Below are 15090 nucleotides of genomic sequence, written 5' to 3' on the forward strand. Positions count from 1 at the left end.
TATAATCGAACTTCAATGTATGAGAAATTGCAATTCCAAAAGCCCGTGACTTTTAAAACTCATAGGAATCTCTCCTTAAGTAGAATTCACGGAAATTCATGAGTTTTCAGTGGGAGAGAGATGGAAATTTCACAACTTCATTGAATTTTCAGTGGAACATGAATATTCAGAAATAAAATGTCATGAATTTTCAATTTTTACCTGAATTTTCCTGATTTTTCTGAATTGTCACAGAATAATTGAACTGTAAAATCAACTAATTTATTGATTTCCAGATCATTTCAACAGAAAATCAATCGAATATTTGATATTTCAATGACAAGATTGCCTGAAATATTAGTGGAACTTGAACACGACAAAAATTTCCGGAATTTGGCACGGAAAATTCAGACGAAAATTTTCAATAGTGTAGCTTCGATAATGAAATAATCATGACTGAGATTTTTGAGATGTCTGTCATCGTGACATTGGGTTATCGCATTTATCTACCATTCAGGGATTATTCTATGAGATGTGGCATGTGGCAGAGAGGAGGGAAAAATTTCCGCCACGCGAATTCTCTGATAACCCATGCAGGTATTGATCAACTTTATCGATCATATGAAGACTTAAAAACGAAAAAACCTCACCGATGCTCGTGACGGAACTCCAATTTCGAAACCCTGTATCGTTTAATTCCTCCGTATTTATATTCCCATTATCAAAACAAATACATGACCAAAGACAATTGAATCTTCATTCGCTATATCGTCAGTACATCCGCGACTACCTCGTACATCAGTCTTTCTTCAGCTGGGGATGAGACACACACAGGGGGTAGACAGGAGCATATAAATGCGCGGTGATCTGGGTCCATGAGACTTATTAGAGTCGAGAGTAGCCGCAGCGAGAGTAGTGGATAAAGCGGGAGTGATAGCATCAAGTAGTTCTGGTGCAAAAAAAGGATCACCCTCTCGTGTTGACATATCATTGTAACATACGTGTACACACGTACTCATACCAGACGGAAATTGCCAGTTGGTTTTTGTTGTCACTCGAGTGTGCGTGTCGGCTGCCTCATTTCTTATTTTCCACCCAATCTTTTCGTTTTTCACGTCTTCCTCAACAAGACAAAATTACCTCCTACCCCTCCCCTCCCCCCCGGAAAGCCAGGGAAATTCGCCTGTCTCACTCACACGCGAAAAACATCAAGTTAACCAACTACCCACCCTCGTCCCTTCGTTCAGTCACCTCTTGTAAACCCACCCCCTCCCCAACCTCTCTTTACACTAGTATTTTTTCCTTTCTCTCTCTCTCTCTCTCTCTCTCTCTCTCTCTCTCTCTCTCTCTCTCTCTCTCTCTCTCTCTCTCTCTCTCTCTCTTTCGCTCTCTCTCTCTCTCTCGCTCTCTTTGAGAATGTAATACCAACCACGAAAAATAATATCATGAGAACGCTCTCCTTATCATTTGGCAACACACACGTACAAGTATTTGTTACACATACATAGGTAAAAAGCCCATTTACCATCCCCCTCTAAGCCACCTGTCCAGGGCTGACTAGTAGACGACCCGAGCATTCATGGCGCCGGGCTCAAGTCTCACGATCGATTTCGCGTGTACATGTTTGAACGTTGGAAAAAACAAGAATACAGTAGTTCCAACCAGCGTCAGAAGTTGAGGTGAAAGCCTAAGCGTCAGTTACGAGGGGAAAAAAATCAAATCAGCTCGCGGATTAAAAAGAAATTTGGCGAAGAGAAGAGCCCTCTCATCTGGGTCATCGGTAATAGTTCATAGAGTCCTCTTGTCCATGCTCCTTCACGTTGGATGAATGCCAAGGCATCGTGTGAGGTGACGCGACATTCGAGGGTCGTTTGAGGGTCAGCTTGGAGGTGGTCAAGTAGGGGAAAATACCGCTGACCAATTGATATATTTCGGTGAGTATGTCTGATGCTTAATTAGAGTGCTTTTGTTTGATAATAGGTATACTTTGGAGTGGAGTATGATTTCACTGGACCACTCGATACTCTAAAAATAAATATACCATTGTTTCATGATAAATTCAATCGTATGGATCGTCTGAGTCTATCAGTTGAGGCATAATCACTCGACCCTAATTGAGGTGGAGTAGTTGCAATCAATCATCAATTGTTTTATTAGCAATAAAACCACCGGGTCATTTGTTTGCCTCTATCCAATGCCAATTGTTATCATGTAGCGCCACTTAGTCCATATCCCCGTATACCGTTTTCCCCACAATCTCGCAAAATCCCGTTCGGCCAGACATTACACTCGCAATCACGGGGTAAACACGATTGTTATTCGAGGAATATCCCCCTCACGGTTTTAAAATAATACCAGTCTTCATTTTCTCTCCAACAATTTCTCTTTTTATCGTATTTTATTTTTTCATGTTTATTCTTTTTTTTTTGACATTTTATTTCATTTCTTTTTCCTCCCACTTTGTCGCTCGTTTTCCTTCGGCCTTCGCGCAAAGGTCGCCTCGCGGTCGTTCCGCACCTCCTGGAATGCCAAAACGAGTTTGTTTATCAAGTAAAAAAGAAAATAATAAATGGAAAAAGGAAGCGAAAAAAGGAGGGAAAAACCACAGAGAGTTTGTTTACTGGAGTTTGGTCTATTTAAAGATATTCCGTAAATAGAATCTAATTATACATCCACGCAATATCTGTCCCGCAAGACGCGAAAACCGGTATTAATAAAGGTGGGAAAAGGCTCATAATATCAATTGCGGATGGATTACTTGATTTCATTTCAATGTTGATAGCCGGGAGAATCTCTAAGTGATACAAATTCATGTTGTTTACGATGTTTTGTTGAGAATTTGTTATCTATGATCTTTCCTTTTTACACGATAGGTCTTATGAGATAACCCATTATGGACATTAGAAGTTATCTTTAGAGACCACGGTACTGTCTTTATCGGGAGCCTCAACCCTGATTACGAGTATTTTTGTACAAAAATACATCGTACCCTCCACGTGGTTGTTCACACATAGTAGTCATTATTTCTCACGTTTTGTTTTCTGCCATTGAGTGATTGTTATTTATCATCATCTGCATCACCTGCCCCCATCAGGGATTTCAATGCTTGATACAGAGATCTCTTTGTAAAATTCCGAGGTATTTTAACTGTAAACAAGTGGAAAGTTGCTCTTGTATTGTATATGGTATTGTTATTTTTGATAAAAATTGTTTCTTTTGCATATTATTTCCTTCTATCATGTAGAATTCATTCTTCATTTCATTTTATTAAATCGAATAAGATTTCCTTCCACCTAATTTTGTCAGGTTTTCAACTTAGTTGAATGATAAAATGGGAAAATGTTATTCATAAATAATTAAATGGATTTGGAAATCACATTTGAAGAAATCATCAGAAAGCTCACTTTCAGGTAAATTCCTGAAAAATTCAAAATTTTCAACAATCATCATAAAAATCAAATCAGCCAATATAGCTATCGCAATCATCTTTCAACTTCGGCTTAATGGCATCATAACAAACATTTCAAGCTATGATTGAATTCATTTGAAGCACAGTATTCAAAGTTATCCCCGGAATTCAAATTTTCAAGAAATACAAATTTTTTTTTAATTTTCGAATAAATCACAGTAACGATGGACGTCTTCAGCTCCGAACTCAGCCAAAGGAACATCCAAACAACAAATGTTTAAAGTCATCATTCAATCAATTCAGAACATTTTTTTTAGTTATCGTCAGACAACCGATTTTCGAAAAAAATCAAAAGTTAAACAAACTAATCGATGAAGTAAATTTTAATTGAGCGATCGATGCGGCTCAACAATACCTACATTTAAAAAGAAAAAGATTCAATTCCGTCCATTCATTACCGAACAATTGAAGAAAAACTTTACCACATACATACGTACGGACACGATCTAAAAATTGAATTTTGGGATTTTTTGGATCATAATGGGTCGATATAACACAAAAAACCCAAAACACCAATTTGAACGATGCAATTCGGAGGCAAAAAATCCACTAAAAGTATTGATCGATTGATCAAGTAAATCAATCCTTTTTCCCATTTTCCACCATTTCATGATTTTTTGTACTTATTCTGGGACATCTCTGATGAGTCCTCGTGAGAGTCACTACAGAGGCCCGCTGGCCCCCGGATACGGTCGCGGTCACGAGTCAGAGAAGTGAGGGTGGGGCAAAACACATCACTACAATCTCTGCAACGCCTCGCTCTAGGCTTTTTAAGGGCTGGCTAGGGTCTCCAGCCTCCCAGTCATCAGCGAGCTTCTGACGACTCGTTGAGCTCACTCCAACTCGGCGTGTATCTTTATCGAGGATAACAACGAAAATTATTGTTGTATTTCAGACACCTGGGTTACTGGAAATCAGTACAAATCATGAGACACACTCTGCTTGGATTTCTGCTGATAGCTATGATATGTGGCTCCAAAGCTGAAGCGAGTTACGTCTGTCTTGAGGACAATCCTGATCTCCAGCCTTGCAATTTTGAAAGGTAACGGCCAGTTTTTTATTTATTGTTCAGAATTTTCATTGCCTAGTGGGGAAGTGATGTAATGTTTGGATTTGATTCGATTGTGAAGGATGCAGAGGGCTCCTGTCAGGGGTGATTTGGAGAAAAAAACGAGGATTAGTAATGGTGCTGTGATGGAAAGTCTGTATCAGGCTCCCGATGGTACTGTTGTCATTTATAAACTCGAGGGCTGTGTTCCTAGAAGGTAAGAGTATTTTGCATTACTAGTAAACAAACACGGAAGTGAAGTGTTGTAATAAAAATGTGGGGTTCGTTTAGATTGCCATTCACATTGCCAATATGCAAGACTGAAGACACTGTTGGCCGTGTTGTGGAGGTCAGAAGGCTTTTTCCATTCGTCATCTCCGGTGACCCGCCTACGGCGCCACTCATTTTTCCGGAAGTCGAAGCCGCACAGCTGTATAAATCCACAGGGGTTCTTCAGGAGAAGATGTATAATCCTGTGATTGTAAGTATTTCTCTATATTCTAAAAATCTACAGCGACTTCTGGTGATAAAAATTTAGTACTTGAAATTCAGACTCCGAAATTAAGGGCCATGAGGGTCGGAATAAGGGCTATGTGGATAAGAATAAGGGTCATGAGGGTCAGAATACGGGTCCAAATAGGGGCTACAAGAGACAGTTTAAGGGTTATGTGGGTGAGATTAAGGGTCACAAGGGTCGGATTAAGGGCCCGAATAAGGGTAACAGGGCTCAGATTAAGGATGACACAGGTCAGAGTAAGGGTCTAAATAAGGAACATAGTGGTCAAAAACCAAGGGTCAGAAGTCAAGGGTCACTAAGGTTAAAATAAAGTGCACAAGGGTTATAATGAGTGTCAGATTAAGGATTCAAATGGGGGTCACAAGGGTCAGATTTAGGATCACAAAGGTCTGATTAAGAGTCCAGATAAAGGTCATGTGGGTTAAAAACTAAGGGTCATAAGGGTCAAAATAAGGGTCTCAGTATCTCTCTATTATTGTAAAAAACCAAATCGACGTTTGGTGATGAAAATTTGGTGCTCAAAATTACGACTCCCAAATTAAGGGTCAGAAATGAAGGGTCGCTAGGGGTATAATGAGAATCACGATGAGGGTCATAAGGGTCAGATTAAGGATCACAAAGATTTGATTAAGGGTCAAAATAAAGGGCATGGGGGTCAGAAACTAAGGGTTACAAGGGTCAAAATAAGGGTCTTAATATCTCTCTATATTGTAAACATCCAAATCGACTTTTGGTGATGAAAATTTGGTGCTCGAAATTAAGACTCCAAAATTATGGGTCAGAAGTGAAGGGTCACAATAAAGCTCGCGAGGGGTATAATGAGGGTCACGAGGGTCAGAATAAGAATCATGGGGGTCATAGAGGGGTTAGCGAGCGGAGCGAGCAGGGGGCATAGCCCCCTAGTTTTTTCTATTATTCCACTCAAGCATTTGTTTTTCATTCAACCATTGAATTTTTTTTTGTTTTTTTAAAAAATAGAGCAGACAAGACTTGAACCTCGACAAGGAGACTTCAACCAAGGTTTCTCGTAGGAAGAAGAAATTAAATTTGGAAAATTTGAAGAAAAATCGCAAACACGAGAAAACAATGGACGCCGAGATGATGGAAACGATGGGCGTTTCATCGATCCTTCCTTCCCTCTTCAAGTCTAAACATTACAGGAGGAGGAATGACATCGACTCTAGTGAGGGATTGAAGAAATCTACAAGGAGTGGTCGTCAATTTTTCGAGGCCTCTCTTCCAGAGTACGAGTTCCCATATGCTCGGGCGATTCCTTACGATCTCGTGCAGATCAGACGGCTCCTCCATCTACCAAAGGACTCACTGGGGACTGATGAGTATACAAGACACGGGGGTGAATTCCCCTATTCTCAAGCCATTCCCTTCGACCCTGAGAAGCACAAAAATCTTCTCCACGAATCGGAGGAGAGGCGTCATCATCCAGTGGAAGTACCAAAATACTTTCCGTACGATGAAGCTATTCCCTATGACCCACTGAAACTCGAGCAGTTGCTCATGTGGGTCAAGAACCGCGAGGACTTGCCAGAATCGAAGATGTGGAAAAGGGAAGTGATAAACGAGGGTGATGAGTTCCCTTACAACAAAGCAATACCCTACAATCACTGGAAAGTATCGGAATTCAGAAGGCGACTTGAGGCACGATCACCGGGTCATGTTAAAGAATAAAAAGAATATGGAAAACATAATTTTGAACTGAAGTTTTACGGCAGTTTGAAGGATAAAAAGAATAATCAAGTCAATTTTATGGACTTCAAATCGAGAGATAAAAGAGGAAAAATAATTTATGAATTATCTTACTGAAGGCTCGGAAAATTCCTCTCGATGTTTGGCGTGTTGCCGAGAAATATTGTGATACGTATACGTAAGGCATGTCTACTATTTTTTTTATTATAGTCAATTCTTTGTGATTACACACGAATAATCACATTGACAAGAGACAAGTGCTTCTCTCTGTTAAATATAAGGATATAGTAAATTCTTTGTAGTATATTAATGAATATTAGTAGGTCAAAGGCTCATGTAACCACTGCAAATAGTTTATTTCCATATAATCATGTCGAATCACAGAAAAAAAAAGCTCTCTATACGCACTCTCATCATTATTTGCTAGAAAAACATTGTGAATTATGCGAAGGCAATAAAGCATATTACAAGTTTGATTTTTTTTATTATTTATTATTCGATTTTTCGCTCTTTTTCATTTTTCAAAATAATAGACTAGACGTCATCCTCTGCGTCCTCATCCGTATCAAGTGCGGCTTCGTCGGGATCTTCGACATCTCCTGTGATATTTACAGTGGCTTCTAGGATGTCTTGCAGCCTCTCCACTGCATTTGGAGAACCGTCAGCTTCGTAAGCATTGATTGCATCAGCAATAGCTTTTGATGCCTGTCGTGGGTCTGTGTCTGGAAGAGATTCTAATAATTCTGGCTGTGGCACCTCGGCATTTGATTCAACTTCCACGTTGTCGTTAGAACTGATAGTCTCAAATTCTAATTGAGATTTTTTCGTATCATTAGCAGATCTTGTGTCAAAAACTTCTTCTGTTTCTTCAGAAACTGGGGAATTATTTTTATCTTTAACATCGGTGAAAAGCACTTCGTCCGTGAGATTGACGCCCTGTTGGTCCTCAGTAGTGAATTGTTCATTAGGTTCAGTCACATCAGTTGCCTCTGTTGGTGATGGTTCAATTTCTGATAGAGCAGCTGCAGTTGTCCAGGTTTCGTCTGCTGAAAGAGTTTCGGTTGATGAGTCTTCTGGTATTTCGGTAGCTTCAGTTGAGGAATCTTCTGGTGTTTGAAAAACTTCAAGGGATAAAGATACTGGTACTGCAGTTACTTCAGTTGATGGACCTTCTGATATTTCAGTAGCTTCAGTTGATTGATCTTCTGGTGTTTCACTAGCTATAGTTGATAGATCTTCTGAGATTTCGGTAGCTTCAGTTGATGGATCTTCTGGTATTTGAGTCGCTTCAGTTAACTGACCTTCTAGTGGTCCAGTAGCTTCAGTTGATAGATCTTCTATGGGTATTTCGGTAGCTTCAGTGGATGGAGTTTTTAATACTTCAGTAGCTTCTGTTGATGGAGCTTCTGGTGGTACAGTAGCTTCACTTGATGGATCTTCAACTGATATTCCAGTAGTTTCAGTTGATGGTTCGTTTGTTATTCCAGTATTTTCAGTTGAGGGCCCATCTTCTTTTGCTGCCGTTGATTGAACTTCTGGTACTTCAGTAGCTGCGGTCGATGGAGTCTCTGACTTTTCAGTATTAGCTTCAGCTGATTGAACCCCCGTAGGGGCTTGGACTATTCCGGAAGAAATTGGAGCTTCTGGTTTTGTATAGCATCCGCCCACTTCACTGGAGGAATCAGTTGTTGATGATTGCGCGCCGGAGACTGGACATTTGATGACCTGTTGAAATAAAAAAGTTATTAATATTATGTACCTACAATAAATGAAATTGAGTGTATATTGAACTCTGATCGGGCGAAATCCAAGTACAACGAATAAGCTAAAATGAAGAATACGCGGTGAAACAATTCGTTCATGCGAAAAAAAAATTAAGCCGAGTAGCTCAAATACCCGGAAAATGTTTTTTCGTGTCACGGGACCTGAAAAACGCCAATTTCGTGGCGCGCAGCGCCCTGTCCCTCAACACGAAAGTTAATATACACACCGCCCCATGGAAAACATATCACCCTCCTCCATGTGCTTGCCATCCTCGCCTTCGGCTCGGAAGGCAATCTTGCACGTGGGGGATGGTGATCTGTTTTCCAAGGCTCGGGCATGTAATGTACTATTGAAAGAATCGAGAATATCATTTCAATATTTTAAGGATAATTGCTCATTTTATATGAATGGTGCAAATTTTTATATTAAACAAAACGAAATTAGCTGTGTAAGAGTTGAATTTCAAAAAACTAATTCGTAAGTGTTATAGCACACATTTTTTCATAAATTTTGAAAAAAAATAAACCTCTGTAGCTCAAAAATTGGAGGCCCTGGACTATCTTTAACATTTTAAGCGTCTGCGGGGTAAACGAACAATAAACAATTAATCCTTTTGGAATAATTATTCATTTTTAGACATATAATTGATCTTCAATGTATGAGAAATCTCGTTCCAACAGCCCGCCACTTTAAAAACTCATAGTAGTCTCCCCTTAAGAATATATACAGGTCGTTCCATCAAATCTCATACGTCAGTCCTGTCATAAGGATATCCAAGGATCTTTTATAGTTTTGTACACACTACACAAAATCATCAAATGTGTCAATTAAATTGCGTGATAAAAATTTGAAAAAAAATCATGAATATTCAGCGTCATTCAAATTGCATTTTGCCCAGAATGATTGTTTTTTTAACATTCGTTGTTTATAAACAGATAATTGAAGTTGTTTAAACTTTCGGAAACCTTATTTTTTCATACATGAAATCGATTCCTGGCAAAGTTCTGAATATTTCTTTTTATCGTTATTTTACATCGCTTCGACCCGGTTAGGGTATATTGCGTTGATGATCAAGACTTTAAATGGTTAGATCGCACCGTTCTACTCAAAAAAAATATTCCGGATTCCGAATAAATAATTTTCATGGTGGAAAATAGATTGTTCATAAGTTATTTATTGAAAATGCTCCTAATTTTCAAAAATTGTAATTTTTAAATTATTTAATGAAACTTCTTTCAAAAGTAAACTTTCTAATTTTTTTTATATTAAAAAAATGTTTTTTAACGATTCAATATCGAGATTTAAATTCAGACCTGCAAAGTTTAAATAATCAAATCATTGTAAAATGTTCGAAAATTTAGGATCAAATGGGGCTCCTATGCAAGCTCTGACGTTTAACCCATTGCTTCGCGTAAGTCTCGAATTGTCTCGCTGTGACAGGAATGGGGAGTCCGTCCCAGTATTAGTGCGCCATAAGAGAAGCATGCTGGCGCAGGCACACCACTGCAAATCGGGGAAAAGTGGGGTACCGCTAGACGAAGCAAAGGGTTAACTACAAAAGTAGAAAAGTATTTCACTGTAGAAGAAATAGCTAAAGTAAAAATTTTACTACGTCTTTTAAAACACAAAATTTTGCAAAAAAACTAAAGATAAAAAAAATTGACTTCGTGTATACAATACAATTCTAATAAATTTGGCTGAACAAATTCGGTCTACTAAATGTTCATGAAATCACATCGGGGCGGCCCGAGGTGAAGTCGAGGGCTGCCGATAACACGAGCTGAAAATTCCCGTCTCACATGTGTTGAACAATATTTGTTCACAGTAATATTACGTTTAACGAGTGGTCGAACTGCGCTTTTGTCGTTTACAAGTAAACGAAAAAGCACTTTTCGACACGAGGTGAATGTAATAGTAGTGTCAAAATAATATGTTTCAATACGAGTGCATAAAAGTGTTTTTTGGTCAAAAAACACGAGTATGGAACTCTTTTTTCATCACAACGTGTGAAAAGTTTTGCACGTGGAGCGTGCGTAAAATTTCACTTTACACACAAGTGATGAAAAAATTCTAAAGCCACGAAGCTACATCAGCTATGTGCGAAAACACCTGACTATAATCAATTTTCCATTAAAAAAAATATTTTTGCGAAACTCCAAAAAAATGTTCATATTCAAAATTCTATTCGAGCTTGTTTTTATTCCAATCAAAATGAAGTTTCTGAAGTATTGAAAATTTCTATCATTCATTTATAACGATTTGAAGGAGAAAAACTTACGTTATGTTGTTCACCATAAGGTTTTGTCTCTCGATACTTGAGGAAGTAATCGAACACCGGGGACAGCTGGTTCTCTCCAGGGGGGCTCGACGTTTGTTGAGGCCCTTTCGAGGCCACTCCGAGTTTGTAGATTACAGGACCTTGGTAATCTATTTTCAACAGCTGCGGTGAGGAATTTGGGAAAAATTTCTGGAAGAGTCCAGATGTGACCTGAAAATTCTTTTCGTCGAGTCCCTGTGCAGATGGTGCAGGGGCGGTCTGGGCCCCGAAATTCTCCTCGCTTTGAATTGATTTCACAGTGTCCAGGGTGGGCCTGTTAGAGAAGTTATTGTTGGACTTGTAAGAAATGTCATGCAGCTCCTGTTTCTCCGCAACATTCACCATAAACGCGGAATTCCGCATTGCGTCTCCACGTTCACCATCAAATTTAGCATCAGCCTCTCTTTTTCTGAACATCTTGAATGCGGGTGTCCATTGTCTAGTTTCGTAGTTGACAGGAGACACACGGGACAACAGAGGTAAAGTGAACAAGCTTCGTTTATCATGAGCTGATCGGGCCTTATATATAGTAATGTTCCCCTGGGACGCACCGGTTTTTATTTCTTCGTAATTTGTGCAAATCGGATATTCGTCACCAAGATAACGGACATCCGTGAAGAGAGTGACAATCACCGGGGAATCCACGATTTTCGTCGGCTCTTTTTTGAACTCTCTATACCAAGAGGTCGCCGGAGTTATCACGAGGTTCTGTCCCTCGCGCTTACCCCAGAACAAAGCATTGCTCTTAGGCCCAAAAATATTTAAGTTTTTTAACACCAGGGTGTGATTTCTCAGGTTTTCACTGTCACCAGGATTTGTCCAGGCGTGTCTCCGCACGCTGAGACTCTCGAAGACCATCGGACTTATCAACCGGACGGGTGATTGATCATTTTCCGTACCTTGAGATCTGTTGTCTTCGCGGTTGAATTGCACTGGTTCACGATTCAGTTTTGATGGCCGATTAATCATCGAAGCGAGAACTTGTTCATAAATAACACAAACAGACTGACGCCACTTGATATTTTCCCGATTATCATTTTGTCCCGCATTATTTGCTCCGTCCGCGGGAGTATCTCTCACGTCCAGAGCATAAGTGCTCACCAAAATAAAGAGAAAAATAAAGTAAAACTCCATGGTGTTGGATTCTTCTCGAGGTTCTACACCATTGACAACTTGAGGAAAACTGTGACCTTCCGGGGTGCGCCTGCCTATCTATAGGAAAACTAGAAGCATGTCCGAGCCAATGAGAGGCCCAATAATTTCCAAGGGGGATGGATTTGAAATGAAATTTTTGAGGCTGGAGTGTGGGGGAGGGGGAAGTGGGGAGTAACAGAGGTTTTCCTAATGTATTCGGGTAAGCCGGTTGGGATGCTTGACGGCCGCCGCCGGCATTGTCTGTCTTACCTGCGCCAGGTAATCCCCTTACTGTAGGCCGACCGGACGGATCGAGACGAGAATCTACTGCCGGCGACAATGCTCGAGCATTACCTCTTCATCGGTGAAATATCTTTCAATACCCCCCGCTACCTGAACCTCTTAATGATCATTTTATGATCCTACAAAAAAATTCCTGTTCAAAATTTCATTCCAACAATTTCAACAGACGAAAAGAATGAAGGACTGGTAGAGGGAGGGAGGGGGAGCTGTGTTTGAGTGTTCTCGATTCTGAAAACGATTTAAAATCAAGGATTAAGACCTGCGTCATCATTGAAAATATCCACGTACAGAGTAGCAGACCTGGACACGATCTGGTCATGTTTGGAAGTCGCTCAAGTGGCATATCCCCGTCCTCTTGTCTTGCGAAAGTAACACAGCTCTCCCGGTGTGGGTTTGGGTCAAACGACGATGACCAAAATAAAATACGATTTTTTTAGAGCGAATGAATTTTAATGCATTAAGGATATCCAAGTATCTTTTACAGTTTGGTATAGACCGCACTATACATTTAACCATTTTCAACTATCAAATTTGTCAATTAAATTGCGTGAGAAAATTTTTAAAAAAAGCATGAATATTCAGCGTCATTAAAAGTACTTTTTGGACAGAATTATTGTTTTTTTAACATTCGTAGTTTATAAATAACTAATTGAAATTGTTTAGACTTTTGGAAACCTTATTTTTTTAGCTATGGAATCGATTTCTGGTCAAATATCTGAATATGAATAAATGTGATACGATTCCGAACAAATGATTTTTACGGTAGAAAATTGATTGTTTTTGAATTACTTATAGAAAATGCTGGTAATTAAACAAAATTGCAATTTTTAAATTCCTTCATCAAACTTTCTCCAAAAGTAAGCTTTCTAATTTTTTCTTTGGATTTTTAAGATGTTTTCTAACGGTTCAGTATCGAGATTGAAACTTAGACCTATAAAGTTTGACTAAAAAAATCATTGTAAAATGTTCGAAAACCTAGGGTCAAATGGGGCTCAAATGAAAGCTCTGATATTTGACTACAAAAGTAGAAAAGCATTTCACTGGAGAAAAAATAGCCAAAGTACTTAGATATCCTTAAATTGCGTGAGAAATTTGAAAAAAATCATGAATAATCAGCGTAATTGAAGTTACATTGTGCACAAAATTATAAAGTTTTTCAACATTCGTTGTTCATAAATGAATAATTGAAATTCTTTAGACATAATTAGATTAAAATAATTTTTTGAGGCATATGAAATCGATTTCTCGTAAAGTTGTGAATAGGAATAAATTTTTTACGATTCCGAACGAACGATTTTTATGGTAAAAAATTGACTGTTTATTAATTATTTATAGAAAATGCTTGTAACTAAAAAAATTGTAATTTTTTAATTATTTGATCAAACTTTCCCCAAAAGTAAATTTTCTAATTCTTTCTTTATATTTTTATAATGTTTTTTAACGGTTCAATATCGAGATTAAACTGTAGACCGGCAAAGTTCAAATAATAAAATGATTGTAGAATGTTCGGAAACCTAAGGTCAAATGGGGCTCAAATGAAAGCTCTGATATTTGACTATAAAAGCAGAAAAGCATTTCACTGGAAAAAAAAATGGCCAAAGTGCTTGGATATCCTTAAGGTATATCCTGAGACAATCGGACCCAACAATTAGTTCCTATGGATTTCCGGAAAAAAATGATAAATAACTTAATTTATTGCATTCTCATAAATTATTGAGTTTTTCTATCCTCATATGTTGTTGATGCAGGCAACCATAACAATTTGAATCAAATAAAAAATTAGTTGTTAATTAATTGGTGGAATCAAATAACGAATCCTTTCACGAAATTTCTATGTTTTAGAGTTGAATATCGCAGAAGCTGTGTAGTACAAAATTGAAAAAAAAATCACCGTATTCGAAATTTATCAATCAATCACAGATTAGATTTTTAAAAACATTGTAAGAACCGTTTTCTCATAAGATGGAAAAATCGCGTTCGGGAGGACCCATAACCCCCGTTTGGCTGATACCTCGCGTGTTAGAAGCCCGCATTTCATTATTTACTATCTCCTAAACTTTGTAGTACTGCTATTTATAATTTTTTTCAATAGCTGGGGCCTATTATAAACATTATCTATAACAAAGATGTGGACAACCTTAAGAAAAACGTGTGTTCTAGGGATATACCTTACGACAGTTCTACAAATTAAACATGCATCAAGTCCTTGAAAATCCGAGAAGTAAATTCTACGCTACTCGGGCCTCAACTTTATCTCTATACCACACTAAGCCAATATTATGAGGCATTTCATGGATATTACGATAAAGAGAGTGGGGAGCATAAGAATGTCAATAGACGTTGTAATGACTTCATTAAAATAAATAAAAGCGATAAACGAGTTTACACATTGTTTCAGCGTGAAAAAATAAATGAGTTAACATCGAATTTGTGAGAGAGGCATATGTGGAAGCGAAACAGATGGAGAAGAGATGAGATGGTGGAAGTGGAGCGGAGAAGCGGGGGACGGGGGCACTGGTTGAGAGAGCAAGGTGAAGAGATGGTTGTTGATGGGAATACGCCGGGAGGTTGGTCGGCTTGGCCATCGATGTGGTTAGAAAGCCTTTAAACCATACTCGGTCATTGTCAGTCTACGTCATTCTCAGTTTATCGCATTCCACGCACCGTTTCCATTGTACATTCGTATATTCAAGTCCGTATTTCAAATTTTCAAGTGCAGTTTTATGTTTTAATCGTCACGCGAGAAGCGGCTGTGAATCTCTGCGGTTGCCCTGGACCCCACCAACACTCGTTTCACTGCATCCAACCCCCCTCTTTTTATCTCTCTGTCTACGTTTTACGCGACCGGCGTGCGT

At 38.8% G+C, this 15090-nt stretch overlaps 2 protein-coding genes across 2 annotated transcripts; one reads left to right on the forward strand and one right to left on the reverse strand.

Annotated features, from left to right (window-relative positions):
- Positions 1–855: 855 nt before the first annotated feature.
- Positions 856–7193, forward strand: LOC107048551. The gene is made up of 5 exons (XM_015271769.1): positions 856–1913; positions 4344–4490; positions 4579–4713; positions 4788–4977; positions 5992–7193. Exons 2-5 carry the CDS (start codon positions 4375–4377, stop codon positions 6697–6699), a joined length of 1149 nt encoding a protein of 382 aa, XP_015127255.1. The 5' UTR covers positions 856–1913; positions 4344–4374; the 3' UTR covers positions 6700–7193.
- Positions 7088–11321, reverse strand: LOC107048550 (cell wall adhesin EAP1). The gene is made up of 2 exons (XM_015271768.2): positions 10760–11321; positions 7088–8442 (listed from the first exon to the last, which is right to left on the reverse strand). Exons 1-2 carry the CDS (start codon positions 11213–11215, stop codon positions 7252–7254), a joined length of 1647 nt encoding a protein of 548 aa, XP_015127254.1. The 5' UTR covers positions 11216–11321; the 3' UTR covers positions 7088–7251.
- Positions 11322–15090: the final 3769 nt, after the last annotated feature.

Source organism: Diachasma alloeum, unplaced genomic scaffold, assembly GCF_001412515.2.
Source record: "Diachasma alloeum isolate Michigan unplaced genomic scaffold, Dall2.0 Dall_scaffold_00194, whole genome shotgun sequence".
NCBI lineage: Eukaryota > Metazoa > Arthropoda > Insecta > Hymenoptera > Braconidae > Diachasma > Diachasma alloeum.

Excerpts from the sequence above, each read along its gene's own strand:
- LOC107048551 (XM_015271769.1), top strand. The coding sequence starts at position 4,375 with ATGAGACACACTCTGCTTGGATTTCTGCTGATAGCTATGATATGTGGC. Across the intron at positions 4,491-4,578 it reads CAGCCTTGCAATTTTGAAAG|GATGCAGAGGGCTCCTGTCA; the intron begins GTAACGGCCAGT and ends TCGATTGTGAAG. Across the intron at positions 4,714-4,787 it reads GAGGGCTGTGTTCCTAGAAG|ATTGCCATTCACATTGCCAA; the intron begins GTAAGAGTATTT and ends GGGTTCGTTTAG.
- LOC107048550 (XM_015271768.2), bottom strand. The coding sequence starts at position 11,215 with ATGTTCAGAAAAAGAGAGGCTGATGCTAAATTTGATGGTGAACGTGGA. Across the intron at positions 8,443-10,759 it reads CTTATGGTGAACAACATAAC|GTCATCAAATGTCCAGTCTC; the intron begins GTAAGTTTTTCT and ends TTATTTCAACAG.